Genomic DNA, 19744 nt, shown 5'->3' with positions numbered 1-19744 from the left:
TATGGATGACTTCTCAGTCAATGGACAAACATATGAAATCTGTCTGCAAAACCTGGAGAAAATATTGAAAAGATGTGAAGAAACTAATCTGGTGTTTAACTAGGAAAAGTGTCATTTTATGGCCGAGAAAGGAATTGTGCTAGGGCACAAGGTTTCAACGAATGGGTTAGAGGTGGACAAAGCAAAGATTGAAGCTATAGAAAAACTTCCACCTCCAGCGAATGTGAAAGTTTTGAGGAGTTTCTTAGGACACGCGGGTTTTACAGAAGGTTTGTGAAGGTCTTTTCCAAAATTGCACGACCTTTGAATATGTTGTTGGAAGTTGATAGACCCTTTGATTTTGATTCACACTGCCTCACTGCATTCAAAACACTAAAAGACGCTTTGACTACAGCGCCAATTCTGATCGCACCTGATTGGGCAAAGCCATTTGAATTGATGTGTGATGCCAGTGGGTATACGATGGGGAAAGTCTTGGCACAAAAAGTAAAGACAATGTTACATTCCATCACATATGCTAGCAGAATGCTAAACTCCACGCAGAAAAATTACACCACTACCGAGAAGGAACTTTTAGCTGTGATTTTTGCTATTGAAAAATTCAGACCTTATTTGTTAGGGTCAAAAGTGATAGTCCACACAGACCACTCTGCAATAAGATATTTGATGACAAAAAAGGATGCGAAGCCTAGATTAATCCGATGGGTTCTCTTACTCCAAGAATTTGATATGGAAATAATCGACCGAAAGGGAACAGAGAACAAGGTCGCTGACCATTTGTCATGATTAGAAAATACAGAGGTGGATCGCATCCAATCAGTGATAAACGCCTCATTTCTTGATGAGTAGTTGCTTAAGATTGAAGTTCTACCCTGGTATGCAGATATTGTCAACTTCTTGGTCTGTAGACAATTCCCTGAAAACTATACATCCCATCAAAAGAATAGGCTCATACATGAAAGCAAATTTTAGTACTGGGATGATCCAAATCTCTACAAAAGGGGACCAGACCAAACATTGAGACTTTGTGTTCCAAAAATTGATTTCCATCGCATATTGTTTCAATGTCATGAATCACCTTATGGAGGGCACTTTGGCGGACAACACAGGGTAGTGAAAGTTTTGCAATGTGGGTATTACTAGCTCACTCTATTTAAAGACACACGAGAATACTCCATGAAATGCGACAAGTGCCAACACACTGGAAGCATTTATGAAAAAAAAATGCGATGCCAATGAACATCATTTTGAAGGTGGAGCTATTCGACGTCTAGGGAATAGATTTCATGGACCATTTCCATCGTTAAATGGTCATAAATACATTCTATTTGCTGTCGACTATGTGTCCAAATGGATTGAAGCTGTTTCATGCATTGCAAATGATGCGGCAACAGTCTCTAAGTTCATACAGAAAAACATTTTCACTCGTTTTGGCACCCCACGTGCCATAATAAGCAACGAAGGGACCCACTTTGTGAATCGCATTGTTAGTAAACTGTTGATCAAATATATTGTCCACCACAAGATTGCCACCACGTATCACCCCCAAACAAACGAACAAGCAGAGGTTTCTAACAGAGAAATCAAGTCAATCATAGAGAAGGTGGCGAACCGATCGCGGAAGGATTGGGCCATGAAACTATATGATGCCTTGTAGGCATATCGGACTGCTTATAAGACACCCATAGGCATGTCACCTTATGCATTGGTGTTTGGAAAGGCGTGTCATCTACCGTTGGAACTGGAATATAAGGCAATGTGGGTAGTTAAGAAACTCAACTTTGATCTTAAGGTTGCAGGAGAAGAGAGAAAACTTCAACTACTAGAGCTAGACGAGTGGAGGTTACAAGCGTATGAGAATTCCAAAATTTACAAAGAACGAACCAAGCGTGGCATGATAAGCGTCTTTGTGAGAAAAACCTCAAGGCAGGTCAAAGGGCATTGTTGTTCAACTCTAGGCTGCGTCTCTGATGACGGGAAATTAGAAGTCAAATTATTCAACAACTAAAATCCCGTGGACACAATATGCGATGCATGTTCTTAAGATATGCGTTAATAATCATGCGTCGATGGTCATGCGTTGGACTGATAATGCGTTAACGAATGTATGCGATGACCATGCATCTTGTCACAAGTTTTCTTGTGCTCACGCCAAGTATAACTCGAACGCAAGTTTCTCAGTTGATTCGAGGTCGAACTTAGGGACTTGTAGCGAAATGAATGCGGTAATGTGCATGTGGGGATTTAAATAAAAAAAAATGGAAGGGAGGTTTCTACATTAATCCTACTCCTACTCCTATCTAATAGACAACGCAATGAGAATATGCATGAGAGGTAGAGACACAACAACTTTTGACATGGATAAACGAATGGGAAAATAGATAAAATGCGGAGATGTTTTCATTGCAGTAATTAAGAGTGATCATAAGGGTAACCTTAGCCAACGCAAGTTATGCAATCATGCTACACACACATGAACCTAACTCTAAGACATATGCGGTGTATTTGTGATATTGTCGAGAAGCCTATGCTTGCAGAGACCTCCATAATCCGCTCACTAACTCTCGCCACATGAACATGGTTGCCGCATAACACCTTATCCTACTTCCTGAACGCATGCAATATCCTATCTGTAGGGCGCATACGCTGTGTGATAGAAAATGGAGCTTATCCCTAAGTTTCCCATTCTTGCCTACGCGTTCCAATCCGTTCTTCCTAGTCTTAGATTTGGGTTTTAAACTAATTTCCCAAGTATGCCTAAATGATGAATGAAGCGCTCAGGACAAGGTAACCGCATGAACTTTGCTGACCTAAGATTGTTCCTATCCCTAGTGAAAAATGACTTACATTGCTTAGTGCGACCAACCACTTACCCTCTCGGGCAGTTGGTATTTTTTACTTTACTCTTGACAAGTAATGCATTAGCCTACAGATAGGCGTTGCCGCAGCTTCACACTAAGCAAATAAGGTTTTCTCACATACTCGCACAACGCACACCTCTCGATGGTTTGCTACATGCTTCATATCCCTAATCCACATGACTAAGTATGCGATACTTAAGCAATCTCACTAAGTGATGCAATGAATTTAAAGATGCTAAGTGAAGAAGATGGAGATGGAATTGAAGAAAAGAAATGTATTGAACACAAAATGTATTAATTCCTTAATCACAAAATGTATACAATACAATATAAGAAAAGAAAGGAAAATGAAATGACCGGCTGGAAGTAAAAACTTGCTTCCAGCGGATGTGCGTCAAGGCTATCGGTGGTGCCATGGATGGGTGGTAGAGCTAACTCTCCTGAGTCTAGCCCCGGTCAAAGGCTCCAGTCGTCACTCGGAATGGATGAAGGAGGTGAAGAACTCTCAAGTGTCTTCTCACGCATTTTGTCTGGATCACAAGGATCCACCCTAGGCGAAGCTCAGGCGAAAACCTTGGATAACTTGAATTTCTACTCATCGGCTTCTATTTATAGAGCTTGGATTGCCAATAGCATTAATGGACTGCTCTGAGTCTTACATTCGGCGCGTTAGTCCTTTTCTGAACCTCTACAGCTAACGGCGTGGTAGGTGAAATGTCAGCATCAGCTTATGATTTTCTCGAGGTAGATGCGTTGATGTGTTCATTCCATCAACCTTGTGTTGATCCCATTAGTATGGGTTATCACGTAGCCATAATCATTCAATGACCGCATTCGCTTAATATCGCAACTCTACATGATGACCACAATTTCTTGACGAGCGCAACTCCCACGCGATGAACGCATACGGCTAATTACCGCAACATCCATGCGTTGATCGATGCGTTCGCCTTTGCGATGGAGTGTTTCTCTGCATGCAGTCATCTATGCAGTGGTCCAGTTTCCGCGTTTGCGTTCACTTCCTGTATTAGCTACAAAAATAGAATATTGAACGCATAATAACACGTAATAACGGGTTAGCCGAGATTCATCATGTTGATTGACACAAGCTCACTTTCTCATGAATTCCTAACACAATTGTCGCATATTCTGCTTAACAAACTTCATAATTCTAAGTAAAAGGCCTAAGATGACATGCATTTCTGCATGTCTTCGGTCTCTTTCCTGGAAAACTGAAGTTGCGTTGGTCTGGGCCTTTCATAATCAAGGAAGTATTCCTGCATGGAGCAGTAAAATTGACCAACGAAAATGGGACCAACGCATTTAAAGTGAATGGATAGAGAGTAAAGCTGTATAATGGAGGGGATTTCCAGCGCGAGAAAACCTTCATTGACTTGGATAAGCCAGAATAAAGAAGAAACACTCAGTCCTTATGATGATAAGCGGCATACATTCATCAGGGACGAAGTATATCCTTTTGTGTATCCTTTTTGTTTTCTTTCAGAATCTATTTTACTTTCTACATATTTACTACTTTTTATGATTGTCAACTCTTTTCTTCGTACTTCATTCTATCCTTTTGATTGCATCATTTTGATCGCAATGAACGAGTGTGACGGGGTGATATGATGGGCTTAAAACACGCGATTGGTTGAGCTTTTGAAAAAGCAAAATTCATCGCGATTACAATCAACCTATCGCAGGTAAAGACATCGTACGTCTCCTCTGAAGACTGAAAAGCCGTCAAAATTATCACCTCATTAAATGTGGTGTCAGGTGATGATTAGGGTTTGCACAAACCCCCATCCCTTCTCCTTCCATGCCTATTTGACCCCTCCCCAATTATTCAAACGTTTCACTCATTATTCTCAAAACTTTCGAGCCCTCTAACCTCCAATGAAGTAGCATATCCCTTTCTGACCATCATTCCCTTCAGATTCCGACAATCTTCTTTTACAAATGGTAAGCAACAAGAGTACCCCTACCTCAACGCATTCATCCAACCCATGTTCCACATTCGAAGTTGTCTCACCGAAAACTTCGTTCCAACCCATTGCCTTCCCAACAGCCCTACCACCTACATACGCGCCACCAACTATGGTGGCTTCTGCCTATCCATTTGCTTCTATCCTAATCGTCTCAGGCCCCGCCCTTTCGCAATCCGCCTCATCACTTGTCCAAAACCCTCAAGACCTCTCCACTGCAAGCGAGGTCAGACGAAGAGATGAACGTGAGGTTTATGGCGATATCCTCCAAACCCTCAAACCACTCGAACAACTTGATGAGGAAGTCGTCAACCAACCAAGCGATCAAAAACCTAAGAAAAGCAGTCGTTCTAGTGCTGCAACCTCATCTGCCGAGGCATTGGCCAAAGAGTTTCAGAAAAAAGCAAAGAAAGTGCGTAAAGGTCTGGGAAACCTTCGGAAGGATGCGACAACACTCATCGCCGCAACGAAATTTCATCATGAACTACACGATGAGGAATTAGAATGTTTGTTGCCCCAACCTAAAAAATCTTTGGACAATATAGAGTGGGCAACGATAGAGTTTAAGCGAGAAATGCAAGAAGAAAGTGATCGGGAAAGGCAAACTGGCCAAAGGAAAGGAAAGTGCACTAAGCATCAGCCGCAAAGAATGCAAAAGGCTAAGGAAAAGGCGCTGGAAAAAAGCGTCAGTAAAAGAGAAGGCACCAAAGAAGCAAATGGTGCGAAGAGAGGACAAAGGCAAGGCACCCCTAGTGGAGGAGAGGGTGCCAAAGGAGAGACCCTCGATCCTGGTAGAGATGGGTTTTCTGCCATCCGCATCACCTCTTCCTAACTTCATCGCAGAGACGATCAAGTCGTTAGGATGGCATGATGTTTTCACAGGAGCGAAGACGGTCAAGCCGACCATAGTTGCTGCGTTTTATGAAGGGAACCTCCACTCGAGGTGATATAAGGGTGACATGGGGGATGGCTCAATCGGAATTGGCGTCGCAAAGATCAATAGAATTTTCAACTTAAAAGACACTGGTGACGCTGAAGGAAACCAAATCATTGAGAACCCCACTGTTGAGGAGTAGAAAAAGGCATGGAAGGCGGTAGCAGTGCCTGGAAAGAAATGGAATATTTCTGTCAAAGGAATTAAGACGCTATCGCCTCATGACTTAACGCCTGAAGCCAACGTATAGATTTACTTCATCAAGCGAAAATTAATTCCAACAACTCACGACCACACCATTTCACGAGAAAGAGTCATGGCGATCTATTGCATTATGCGTCACATCTCAATCAACATTGGAAAGTTGATCGCCAACCAAATTTGGACACGGTTCTCCAAACCAAAGGGGCAGCTGTTCTTTTCATTGCTCATTACAGAGCTTTGTGTGGCGCAAGGATGGTTTGGAGAAGAAAAAGACGTGGCAGTCAAGGCCCTGCTCACAGACAAGTCTCTACGTAGACTAATGAGATTGCCACTGCAAAGAGAAGAACCATCCATGACTTCTTAAAAGTGGCAGCCTCCTAAAGCCACAACTACTGAAGGCCCTCAGCAAAAGAAGCAGAGGGTTGAGAAAAGCCTGGCCCTCTCCCCTAGAGTCCAAAAACCCCTCCTCCTCCCACATCGCAAAAATGCAAGTTGGCGTCGATCTGAACATTCCACCCCCTCCAGAAAAAATGCCAGCTGATCTTTTCGCCATCCTTCATTTGGCCACTCAACACCTAACTCCCCCACCATCGCCTCAGCCCCATATGAGCCTGCTGCATCCTATTGATGACCCAAGTCAGCTATCGCCTCATTTTGAAAAAGGCAATAGCTTAGGCATTGGTGAGACTGGTATGCGACAGCCTGATGATGAACAGCCACTGTCACCCCAACTTGACCGCAGACATCGATGTCGAAGATGAATGGTATAAGTTCTTCACGATGACCTTCGCGAACAAATTTTAGGAGGTCTCGACGAGCTCTCACGAGAACAAAAGTTTCTTAAATCTCAAGTATCTAAGTTACAAGAAGAAAATGAGGAGCTTAAGAAAATTATACACAATTAACAGAGGCAAACGTGTGGATTCATCAGGCAGATGGCTCAAAGCAGCATGACCAATTTCGCTACATGGTAAATTACTTTGAAAGTTTCGTGTCGCATCTCTTGGTGGTACCACCGCTCCCCCCCCCCCCACCCCATCTGGACGCGCCCTTAGGCCTACCTGAAGATTCTTACAAAGGACGCGATCAGCATGATGCAGGCGAAAATTAAATTTTAGGGTTGTGTCTCTCCTTGCCTTATATCTTATTTCAGTTCTTGTACTTTTCAGTTTCAATTTAATATTACTTAATTCTACGATCACATTCTCTCTCTTTTGACTCAATTCTAAATTTTTGATTACTTTAACATTTGGTCGCCGCATTTATCCTTTGCCCATTTCGACTTCAACGATGAAATATATGCCTCTTCTCTTATCGCATGAACTAGCGTCAGATTAATTTTAGGACATTCGATTCACAAAACATTTCTAAAATTTAGTTGATCTACTAGCTTTACTTCAAAACTATTCTTACAAAATTTTCTGAGTCCATCGCATGAATTATTTCGTCTCCAGCAATGAGGACATTGTTGTGTTTTAAATTGGGGAGGGGGGGTGTTATTTTCAGCCTTGATAGAGTTTTATGTTAAAAAAAAAAAAACAATATATATATAGCGTTGAGATCGGATCCTACTCGTAGTTGGATGTCCGTATGACACCCGTGGGGGCAGCCAAAATGAAGGTGGGAATCGTGATCAATGCAGAAACTAAGTGATCGCAACTCCGCTGCCAAATAAAAAGATGGGCATGAGTTTTAACTGAAAAAAGCGCCTCGCTCATAGTTGGATGTCCGCATGACACCCGTGGGGGCAAGCCAAAACGAAGGTTGGGCACTCAGATCAGTGCAAGATCACAAATCTAAGATATAAATCATGTGAAGGCCAAAAACACTTGAACACCCCGGTTTGATAAAATTTAAAATAAATCATGCGATGTCTTGGAAAATGAGTAAAGATTTTTTTTTTTTTTTTTTTTAAGATTAAGCTCACGGTCCCTAAAGATTATAAATATTTTAAGAAGAGATTAGGATAGAATTTAATAATGACAACGATTCAGCGGTTTGAATAAGGCATTATGAGAAGTCTAGGCAGGGTAAAGGCGATTGAAATTTGGAGAAATCTTTAGTTTATGCTTGAGAACAAGTATTGTTTTAAATTTGAGGGTGTGATAACTTGTAGAAATACAAGTTATTAAAGCTCAAATTATTAAAACAATGGAGAAAGCGATAGTAAATAGGCAATATTACGATTGAACGCATCAAACTAAAAGCAAAATCGCGATCGCTAACTCTCATCGCATAAAAGCAGTTAAACTGAGTTAATCTTCTATGCAGGAACAAGGCGATAGCGCGTTCTAAGTTGGCGATCCAATGGAACGAGGCAATAATGCGATCTCCTGAGTTGGGTGATCCAATAGTACTTCAAAGATGATCGTGTGATGACCTTACATAAAGGCAGTGGTCTAATGTAATAAAACGTGATGGGATGTAAAGTTGATAGCGATCAAATCAGAAATTCAGTTGACGGTCGTTGAAGACCATACCATTGCAAATCAATTGAACCTCTGGTGACCATCAGATGGCGCAACAGGGTATGGAAATTAATGTTGCCCATCCATGCAATCATTAGTGAGAAGAAGAACTGTTTTGTCTGGAAGTCTATAAATACCATTCAATGCTACCAAACCATGATGATTTTTTTTGGAAGAGGGAATTTTAATTTTCGGAGAGGTCGAGAGATTGCCAAAACAACACGGAAGAGAGACACCAACCCACATCTAACCCTTGTGAGAGCAAGAGTTTACAAATTAGAAAAGAATTGGAGTGATAAAAGTCGTGTAAACGCCGAGGAAGCAAGACATTGCTTACCTGGCTTATCACTTACATCATTTATTGTTTTGTACTTAAACATTTTATTTGCAAGAATGGAAATTACATTTCAATCTATGTTCATTCTTTTCACGCCATACATGAGTAGCTAAATTTGTGAATGGGTTGAGAAGTACTTAGCTAACATAACTTAAGCTATGCACTTTATGCGATCATCTTGTCTTATGTATGCTTCATTCATCAATTTGAGTACTTGAAAGAGTAGTCTAAAGACATAGAATCTAGGCTTGAAAAAGTCAGATTAGATCTCATAAGCAAGAGTAGAGTAGACTTAGAAATAAGTTCTATCTACTGCATTCTCTGCACATCGCATGCATCCTAGACATAGGAAATGTGTCAATATGCATTGAGAAATGTAGTGCTTAATATTTGTGTATAGCATGATCGCATGAATTGTACAATATCTTAAGAAATGTTAGCAAAACCTCTTCATTTAATTCCATCGCATTAGGAAATCAAAGTTAATCACCATCGCAATAAAATCAGAGATAGAGTCTATCTCATATCTGTTTGAGTAATCTCTGCGTTCGACCCTGGACTTACCAGGACCCTAAGAAGACTTATACTTGGGCTTCGTTAGGAAAACTTGCATGATCATCGCACCCACACACCCTTCCATCGCATGATAAACCAACGCATCAATTATACTTTCTGAAATCTCGGAGGTGTTTTACTTTGAGAGACAAGTTTTGCAAGTCTGATTCTGGGTATAAACTTGTGACATTTGGACCTTCGAGGGTGGTACTTGTTGTGTCTAGACATGTTGAGCTATCTATTCGGCCACAAAATCTCTAATTTTCCCCTTTAGTGACCCTTTGTGATAGTTTCTCCTATTGTCGCAGTCGTTGCAATATACTTGACGAGGACGATTGGGGAACCTATGCTAGCAATCGAATTTCGGGTCCGACTTCTTGTCTCAATGAGGTATTTTAGTTTTTTTTTTTTTTTTTCAAAAATCAAAAGACATCCCTCGATTTTACTAGTTTTAAGTAGAGAGTAGATATCACAACAAGCTGATATCGGGTCTCACATCCGAAAGGAGTGTGATAGAGAAGCTAGGGCAAGAATCTAGAATGAGACGAAGGCCATTGAGCACATTTTGAGGTTAGATGGGTACTTCCTCATGTAACCAACCTCCAAAGACTATTTTTCATTCATTCTCGGGATGTAGCACGGGAGGCATTTGTACTAAAATCCCAAGAAACACGTGAAAGCAACGCATTGAAACGACATCGTTTCCTCGCGCATGGAGGCAACAAACAACCACAACCCAGCCGCCGGAAATTCCTCATCCTCGTCCTCGCCGCCACCACGGCGGTCAATTTGCCCTAATTGCAGCCGTCCACAACCAGTTTGCCTCTGCAAATTCCTTCCATCTTCACCAATCGCAACCAAAACAAAAATCATCATCCTCCAACATCCTCACGAAGCACAGCACAAGCTCTCCACCACACCAATCCTCACAAAATGTCTCCTCAACGCAACCACAATCGTCAATCGCCGCCTCAAACCCGGCCTCTCCGAACTCCTCGACCGATCTCCTCCCGCCGTCTTCCTCTTCCCACCTACGCCTCACTCCACACCGCCGATCAACATCTCGGAACTCAACATAACCGCCAATCTGGTCCTGATTGCGTTCGACGGAACATGGAAGCACGCGAAGGAGATGGTGCGATCGAGCGAGGAGTTTCTGTCGAGATTTGCGAGAAGAGTTTGCTTGGATTTTGATGAGAGTGTGGAAGGCGGAAGCATATTTGATTCGGAGTTGATTCTGAGAAAGGAGCCGCACGGCGGTTGCGTTAGTACGATGGAGGCGGTGGCAAGATGTTTGAGAGTGATGGAACCAGATGGGGCGGCGATTGAGAAGAAATTGATTGGAGTTCTGAGGGAGATGGTTAGGTTACAGGCTGGGTTTTTGAAGCCCATGAATCCTAGGCCCAAATTGCTTAAGATTAAGAACAGGAAGAAGAAGATGAGTGAAGGGGAGGATGAAAATTAAAATTAATTTTTTAAATTTTGGCTTCTTTTGATTTTGTTTTTTTTTTCTTTCTTTTTTTCAATTTAGCTCTTAAAATATTTTAGTGTTGTTTTAATTTAATTTGAAATAATATCTTGCTTTTTGTTCAACTTAGGGAGATTTAGATACAGGTTAATCATCACAAATCATGATTTGTTCCATGTAGGGAAAACATCATGTCAAATTTATAATTATATTAACAAGGATAAAAATATTTGTAAATATATCCCTAAATTCAAGGGTTCGACGTTGATATTAAATATCCACATTTTTATAATCTATCTATATAATCTAAAATGGACTATTGGGCATAAATAACTTTTTTTCTCCTTTTGTCCTTTTAGTTGATGATAATTGGAATATCTTACGTAATTTCATATTTAAATTATTAAAAAGTTTCATTTTATATCTAATATCTCTTTCACAACGAGATAATAATTTTTTTAAAACAAAATCACATTTTATTCTCTAATCTCTAATTCACAAAAAAGATTTTTTTAAAAGTCAAATTTGATCTTTAATAATTTCTACTTCTCTTAAAATAAATAATTCTTTTTTAAAAAATCATATTTTATCTTCTAATCTCTTATTCACAAATTTTTTAATCATATTTTATCTCTCATATCTACTTCAAGTTAAATAAAGGTAAAAAAAAAAAAAAAACGAATCATATTTTATCTTCTAATCCCTCATTCAGGATTTGTTAAAAAAATCATATTTTATCCTCTAATCTCTCATTCACTATAAGCCTCCTTTTCCATCTAATATCTTTTTTTTTTTCTTTTTTTTTCTTAAATCACTTTCTCTAATTTCTTGCTTTCTTCTTCTTCTTCTTCTTCTTTTTTTTAATAGAAATTTTGTTGTATTTATTTTTTTTAGTTTTGTTAATAGCAACATCTTTCCTTCTTTTTCTTGTTTAAGAAGTTTAATTTCTTTGTTTAAAGTATCTCTCTTCTCTATCTTCTATAGGAAGATCTCACCTCTCCTTCACTTCTTTTGTTTAATCTATGTCTTTTTTTTTTTTTCAATTTATTTCTCATTTTTCAATTTAGTTAAAACATATAGAGTGATTTAATCTACATTTTTTTCATATGCTTTTGTTGTTTTTTTTCTATACACACAACTATTCACCTACTGATTCTTATTTATCGAAGAAGGTGGAGAAAAACTTTACTTTTGAGGTTCAATATTTTTTTTTTCAAAATTCAAGTAATTTAGAAGCCGAAAAAATGACAGAAAATAGAGTGATTGTTTTAATGTTTTTGTAGTTGATTATTATTATTATTATTATTTTTGTAGATGATTATTTTAATGCTTTTATATTTTTTTAATGTTTTTATTTTTGTAAATGTAGATCAATGTATTTAGGAGTTTATCATAATTTGTACTATTTTTTACATGTTTTTTTTTGTTTTTTTGTTTTTTCTATTTTCAAATTTGTTGTAAGTACCCATCAGTTCATAAAAAAATAAAATAAAATTTAAAAATCCAAAGAGATTAAGTTTTTAGAGTTTTTGTTTGCATAGAAAAATAATATTTTTGTTGAAATTAAAATTTGAAAAATAATTGAAATTAGGAGGATCATCAATTCATATTTTTTACAACTAAGAAAGCATCATTATAAAATTTTATATAAAATAGAAAACATCAATATTCTATATGAATTAAAGCTTGAAATTTATGGATAATCACATCATCCAAATCAATTAAAAAAGACTTAATATAGATAAAATTATAACGAATAATAATAATACTTTGGTTTAAATTAGAGTTTAAAACTAATAGAATAATCAAATTATCCAATCAAAAATAAATAAAATAGAAAATTATTTTGGTTTAATTTAAAGTTTACAATTAGGAGGTTAATCAAATCATTCAATAAAAAAAAATTATTAAATGGAAAAATAATTCACTATTTTTTTATTAAAAAAATCTTGATTTAAATCAAAATTTGAAATTAAGAAGATAATTAACAAAAGATTATTATCAAGAAATTTAAAAAAAAAAAAAAATTGGTTTGGTTCAAAGTTTTAAGAGGTTAATCAAATCATTCAATAAAAAAAATTTAAAAAAATAGAAAAGGATTATCACGAAATTAAAACAAATATTTGATAAAGTTTGAAATTAAGAAAATAATTAAAAAAAATAAATAAAAGATTATTAACATGAAGTTTAAAAAAAAATAAAAAAAATAATTATTTTGGTTTAATTTAAAGTTTAAAAATAGGAGGGTAATCAAATCATTCAATAAAAAAATTAAAAATAAAAAATGGTTATCACGAATTTTTTTTTTTTTACAAAAAAAATCTTGATTTAAATCAAAGTTTAGAATTAAAAAAATAATAAAAGAAATTAGCTAATAGATTATTATCGCAAAATTTTAAAAACAATAAACAGAATTGTTTTTGTTTAATTTAAAGTTTAAAAGTAAGAAGGTAATAAAAGCATTCAATAAAAAAGTTAAAAAAAAAAAAGGGTTATCACGGAATTAGAAAAACTCTTAGTTTATATCCAAATTTAAAATTAAGAAGATAATCAAATCATCAAAAATAAAATTTTAAAACTTGGCTAAAAAATAATTATCACAAAATTTAAAAAATAGTAGTACAAAATGAATAGAATAATTAAATAATTCAAATCTAAGTATAAATACATTTTTTTTAAATAACTGACTACAAATTTTTTAAAAATGATAATAACATTTTTTTATTCATTTGCCTTTTAGTTAATATGATTTTAAAAAACAATATAAAAAGATGTTCGTCTAGAGTCTTATTTGAATTTATACATGTACATTTCAATTTCAGCGTTATGAAACATGTGCAACGTTCATAGTTTCCACTAGTATCTTTTATAAATGCTCGTAAAACATAAAAAATGGTCATTTATTAAATCCAATATGAATAGAAATATCAATAACAATAAACATAACTAAGTTTGAGAATAAAAACAATTCAATTATAAATATACATAAAATTTCTTTTTCTTTTACATATAAAAATATTTATTGATGTCAATATTTTATAAGAAAGTATTTCAAATGATAAAACTCTCGAAAATATTTATAAGATATAACAAAATTTTATAACTATTAAAATTGATAGTTCTAAAATTTTACTATATTTGGTCAATTTTTTGGTTCATTTTTTTATATTTGATACCAACCCATTTTTATCTATATTTCTATAAAATTAAAATCTTGTCAATTAAATCTCTAAACATTACATTAATGATTTTCAAAATTAATCATAAAATAAAATGTTTTTCATTTACTTATAAATCTTTAGATATGTAATTGATGTAAATTATAAGTTCCACAATATATTTATATAACAAAATTTAAAACAGAATGTAAATTGAATAAACTTACTATGAAACTCAATCCATCACATTTTCCAAAAAAAATAATAAAAAAAAGGGTTAATTTGCATGGACCAACATAGGAAAGTGGAGACAAAAGCTTCTTGTGGGTATAGTGTGCCTACAAAAGAGAGAACTATCAAAGAAACTTTTAGTTTTAGCATATGCATGTGAATGATGGCTTTGAGAATCAATTGATTCTTCCGTCTTTTCGTTTTTTGCTTTTAGTTTTTAAAAATTATTATTTTTTTCATTTTTTACAATAATTTCCATCTTTCTTAAATACAATAGTTGAATCTCAGTCAAATTCGAAAAAAAAAATAAATTCTTAAAAACTACTTTTTATAGTTTTCAAAATTTGTCTTGGTTTTTTAAACAATCGGTAAAAGATAGATAAACGAAGAAAGAAATTTAAATATGAATGTAGTGTCTATAGGTTTAATTTTAAAAAACAAAAAATAAAAACCAAGGGATTACCAAATATCATCTTAATAATTTCAGGTACTAACTAGGTAACATACGTAGTTCAAAATGTATTAAATATTTACATGAATAAATTAGTTATGATTACCAACCAAATCGTATGATTATTATTTTAGAGTATTATATAACTTATAATATATTATGTTTTACGTATTTTAATTCTAACGAAAATTAACTGAGTTTATAATAGTTTTAATGTAACTGTAAATTTTAAATTTTCAAATTCAAAATTTTGTAAAATTATGTAATTAAATACTCGTGTATTATGTATAGTGTTACTTTGCTCAAATCAAATAGTCCAAGTAAGAGTTACAAGGCAATTAATGAAGAAAATCATCTAACATGTAAAGTTATTAAAAATAGTTAACGAAATCTCAAATAAACAATTCATTACGTGCCAAACAAATGATATGAAAATTTTGAATATATAGTTGAAACCTTTAAATTTCTAATAAATTTTCAATAATTTATATAAGATACGAACAATTTTATATTTATCTGATATTAATAGTATAGACCCATCATTCTTTCATTAATAGGAAAAAGGTATTCATTAAATTTGGTCAATTGATGAAGAATTTCACCAAAAGAAGAAAAAGGGATGTGATGAATCTATTACATCTCACTCTATCTTTTTAAGGTCACCCCTCTTATCTTTAGGGATATCTGTCCCACCATTATGAAAAGTTGATATTTGAGAATTGTGAAATGGACAAGGACAATTGCTTGAGGCTTCCAAACACAATTTTTCTAATCCATACAAAATGGAATGGTCAATCTTGGATTGGATAGGGTATGGGACATGTGGCCAACCCCACAAAAGAAGAAAGCAACTCCTTTTGATTTGACATGTTACAATCAATGCTTAATCCCCACCTTCATCCCTTTGAGTTTTCAAAATCGACTTACCTGTGTGATAATTGATACACACTCTATTGATCGTAGAATTTTAGATAGGAGAAAACACACTTGATCTTTACGTAATAATAACGATAAATTTATAATTTAGAGAAGACGTGACTTACAAAATAAGAAGAATCTTGCTATTGGTGTGGTTGTGACAACGCCTTCGATGCCTAAGTCAGTAAGAGGCTTTAGATTGTAGCAAAAGTTTTAGAGATGAGAATGAACTTACTCCTTCTGAAGCCATAATGATGTTATATAGTGAAATTCTCACCTAGAGCATCCACATCAAGGTTTCATAGTCATCTTAGGTTAATTCTCGAGTCAAATGGGCTAAGGCATGCTAAATGCCCCATTCCTCAAATGAAAATGATTGACCTTGGCCCTCATCCTTGGCCTCTGGAGGTCATTTAGGCTTTTGGTCCTAACTTTCTTATTCTCGAGGTCCAAATTGGGCCACAATATTTCATTCATCAAATGAGGATAGTTGGTCTCAACCTTAACTTTGGCAGAGGCTGGGGCCCAGTAGATTAATTCAGAGCTCGGCCCAAACTCCCATCTTCACATGCTCAATTAGGCACTAGGGTATATTTTTTTATTCTAATTTTTCCTTAAATTCAAGTATGTCCTCTAGTCCAAATCTAATACTCATGACACATTACTTCTCTTAAGATTGGAGATTCAATCTCCCACCTCACCATTATTATACTAATGCTAAGAAATTCCAACGGATCCACACAACTCCCTAATTCTATCCCATTATATTATGTGTATTGAGCTTTACTCATTTTTTTTAATCTACCCCATACTGCATTTGTGGAATGTTTGATATTTCGATGGAAGTAGTTTTTTATTCTGAAAAATTAACTCTATGGATGTTGAATATTTGAGTTCTTCTTCTAAATCTATTGTCCTTATTTGGTTTATTTTATTTTCTTTTTATTTTCTAAAACTTTTAATAACTCCCTTAATTTGTTTACATTTCTTTTTTAGATGAAGATTAAAAAAAGAGGTGTTTGTATTTAATGGACTTGACATTCAATATGCGAAAGAGATTTGAATCTTAAACACTCTAATTACATTAATTTTAGTGAATTAGTAAGCATGTTCATGGTTTTTCCAGTATTTAGGGTTTCAGAAGTATACCTTTGAAGATTCCTCCAATCAATACAATCTACTCGTGAAATCTCTTCAAGAACTTGTTGTAGACTACCATAATGATCTTCTTTACTATTCTCAGGTCTTAGATTGGGTGGTAGAACCCAAATTGAGAAGGATTTTGAAGGAATATGAAAGTTGAAGAATAGGAAAAATTGACAAAATTTTACTCTTCAAATTTTTTGGTTTGCATGCCCCAATTTCTTCAAATAACCATGTATTTATTAAATTCAAACATGCAAGTCTAAAGAGAAGTGGAGTATGACACTTAAACATCCACTAATTAAGTGGATTAAGTGGAGGACCAAATGGAAAAATGGGAAAAATCTATTTTCCATTTTAAATGATTTTTTAAAATTTAATTTTGATTTTCATATAAAACCAAATTAAGTTTAAAAAAAAAAAACTTAATTTTTTGAATTTGAAAAATCAAATTGAAATTTATTTAAAATACTTTATTTTAAATAAATAATTAATTAAACAAATAATTAATTAATTAATTAATTTAATAACAAATATTAAATTAATTAAAACCCTAATCCAAAACATGAATCCTTATTCATGTAATTAATATTTAAATCTCATTTAAAATTTTGAAACTTTCCAAAATTGTTTAATTCGTTAATTAAACGCTTAATCATATCGAATATAATAATCCAAACCCTATGTTTAATTTGAACATTTCAAATTCTCTCAACACGTTATTCTAAGATTTAATTCTTTTTACGAGCTAGTAGAGAGACCTAATGAACCTACATATTATGAGCTCCAACGATTTGAGATTAATTGGCTAAACTCTTTAAACCAAATTAATCAATATTTGTTAACTACCAAGACACCCCACTATAGCTCAGTAATTGCACTCTCCTCACTATAGATATATTTCTGTCAACTTGATTTAACCATAATCAGTAAGTTCATCCTTCACAGGTTGTTCGTATTTACAGCTAGGTAAAAAATTACCATTTTACCCCTGTAATACATTTCGTTCCTTAAGTATCTATTGGTCCTCTAATGAACAATTAGTTTATGGTCATACCAATAAACTGAGCCCGTCTAAGCATAGAGAGGACAGAGCCCCTTTGTTCAAGACCAGGAGTCAATATACTTAAAAGAACAACCTATCTTCTAACCTTAAAATGAGTAATAGTGGATTTCATCTTGTAGGACTATGTTTCCAGCTATCTATCTGGTCTTACCCCTAAAATGGAAGGCTTATCAAGCGGCAATGTTAAACCACTCTAACCTATGCAGATTAAACATAGGATGCCCCCACTCGCATGTCTTCACATGAACGACTTTGGGATCATATGGTTTATATCAATATACAAAGCAGATCACATTTATAATGTCCCTAAGATAAGGTACCCAACCCTATCCATATACTTATAGACCATTTTGGCTATATACTAAAACTTGATCGACTTTTATGTCTCTACATAAAGCTTAAGTATTCATGTTATAGCCATGGGTTCGTTAGTTTATTGGATTTAGGAATCTAAGAATGTAATTTATATATTCAATAACAACTTTATTGGAATAATATCATTAACATCTCTATTGTAAATAGGAATATGTTTAAAGTTTACAAACTGTGAGTTTTAGGACATATAACCCAACAAGCTCCCACTTGGACAAAAACTTCAGTGGGTTTAAATATATATAAATATACAATATTGAGTATAAGAGAATAGATGCAATAAACTAAGACATCTATCTACCTATGAATTCTCCCACTTACCCTAGATTTATGAAGCTCGTAGTGCTAGTCTGACTAGGGACCCTCGAACACTTTAGCTATGAGGGCCTTCGTAAATGGATCAGCTAAATTGTCTTCTGAGGTTATCTGCATGACGATCATGTCTCCTTGGTATACTATCTCTCAGATGAGATGGTTCTTGCGCTCGATGTGCTTTCCGCGCTTATGGCTTCTTGGTTCTTTTGAGTTTTCAACTGCTCCACTGTTATCACAATAGAGGGCAATTGGTAAACGCGTATTTGGAACCACTTCCAAATCGGTCAAGAACTTTCTAAACCATACTACTTCTTTGGCTATTTCACATGCAGCTACATATTCTACTTCCATAGTGGAGTCAACGATACAACTTTGCTTAATACTCCTCCATACTATAGCTCCTCCATTTAGAGTGAATATTGATCCGAAGTACATTTCCTAGAATCCACATTGGTCTGAAAGTCAGAATAAATGTATCCAGTAAGAATTAAATTCTCAGAGTCATACACGAGTTGTTAGGTTTTATGTCCTAAAATTCGTGGTTTGTAAATAATAAACTTATTAAGTAAATCAATAAATTTTTATTAAAGATTCATTCAATAAAGTTGTTATTGAATATATGAATTGCTTATTTCATTTTAGAAATAAATCCAATAAACTAAAAAACCCATGACTATTACATGAGTTCTTGAACTTTATGTGGAGACATAAGAGTGGATCAGGTTCGAATAAATAGTCAAAATAATCTATAGTACACGAATAAGGTTGGTGCCTTATTCTAGTAACACTATCAGATGTGGCTCACTCTGTAGTTGTTACAATTTGTTTTAAAGTACTGCAAACGAAGTGATCCTGATTCGTTCATATAGTGACATGAGGAGTAGGGGCATCATGTGCGATGAGTTTGCATGAGATCGGACCAAGAAATAAGTCACTGTTACTTTATAATGTTGTTTATTGTTTAAGACTGACTATTTCAAAGCGATGACCTAGGTAACTTAACCTTATTCCTGAGCTAACTATGAACTTCTGTTTATTCAAGATTATTCCTTAGATTTGCATGGGTGAGGGTTGGTTCAATAGCGTCGGCTTAATAAGCTTCCCATTTTAGGGGTAAGACTGGGTAGATAGTTGGGGACATAGGGTGCAAGATGGAATTTACTCCTACTCGCTTTTAGGGTTAGTAGAAAGGTTTTCCCCTTAAGTGTTAACTCCGAGTCTTGAATAAGGGGCCTTATCCTCTCATTGACCCAAGAGAGACTCGGTTTAATGATTGGA

At 35.0% G+C, this 19744-nt stretch overlaps 1 protein-coding gene across 1 annotated transcript; it reads left to right on the top strand.

Annotated features, from left to right (window-relative positions):
• The first annotated feature begins 8914 nt into the window (after positions 1–8914).
• Positions 8915–10937, top strand: LOC120074098 (DTW domain-containing protein). The gene has a single exon (XM_039027099.2). The coding sequence runs from the start codon at positions 10057–10059 to the stop codon at positions 10807–10809; it is 753 nt and encodes a 250-aa protein (XP_038883027.2). The 5' UTR covers positions 8915–10056; the 3' UTR covers positions 10810–10937.
• The last annotated feature ends 8807 nt before the right edge of the window (positions 10938–19744 follow it).

This window comes from Benincasa hispida, chromosome 3 (assembly GCF_027475165.1).
Source record: "Benincasa hispida cultivar pf3 chromosome 3, pf3_genome.v1.1, whole genome shotgun sequence".
In the NCBI taxonomy this organism is placed as follows: Eukaryota; Viridiplantae; Streptophyta; class Magnoliopsida; order Cucurbitales; family Cucurbitaceae; genus Benincasa; species Benincasa hispida.
The sequence above is the reverse complement of the archived record's forward strand: the minus strand, read 5'-3'. Positions and strand labels throughout refer to the sequence as shown.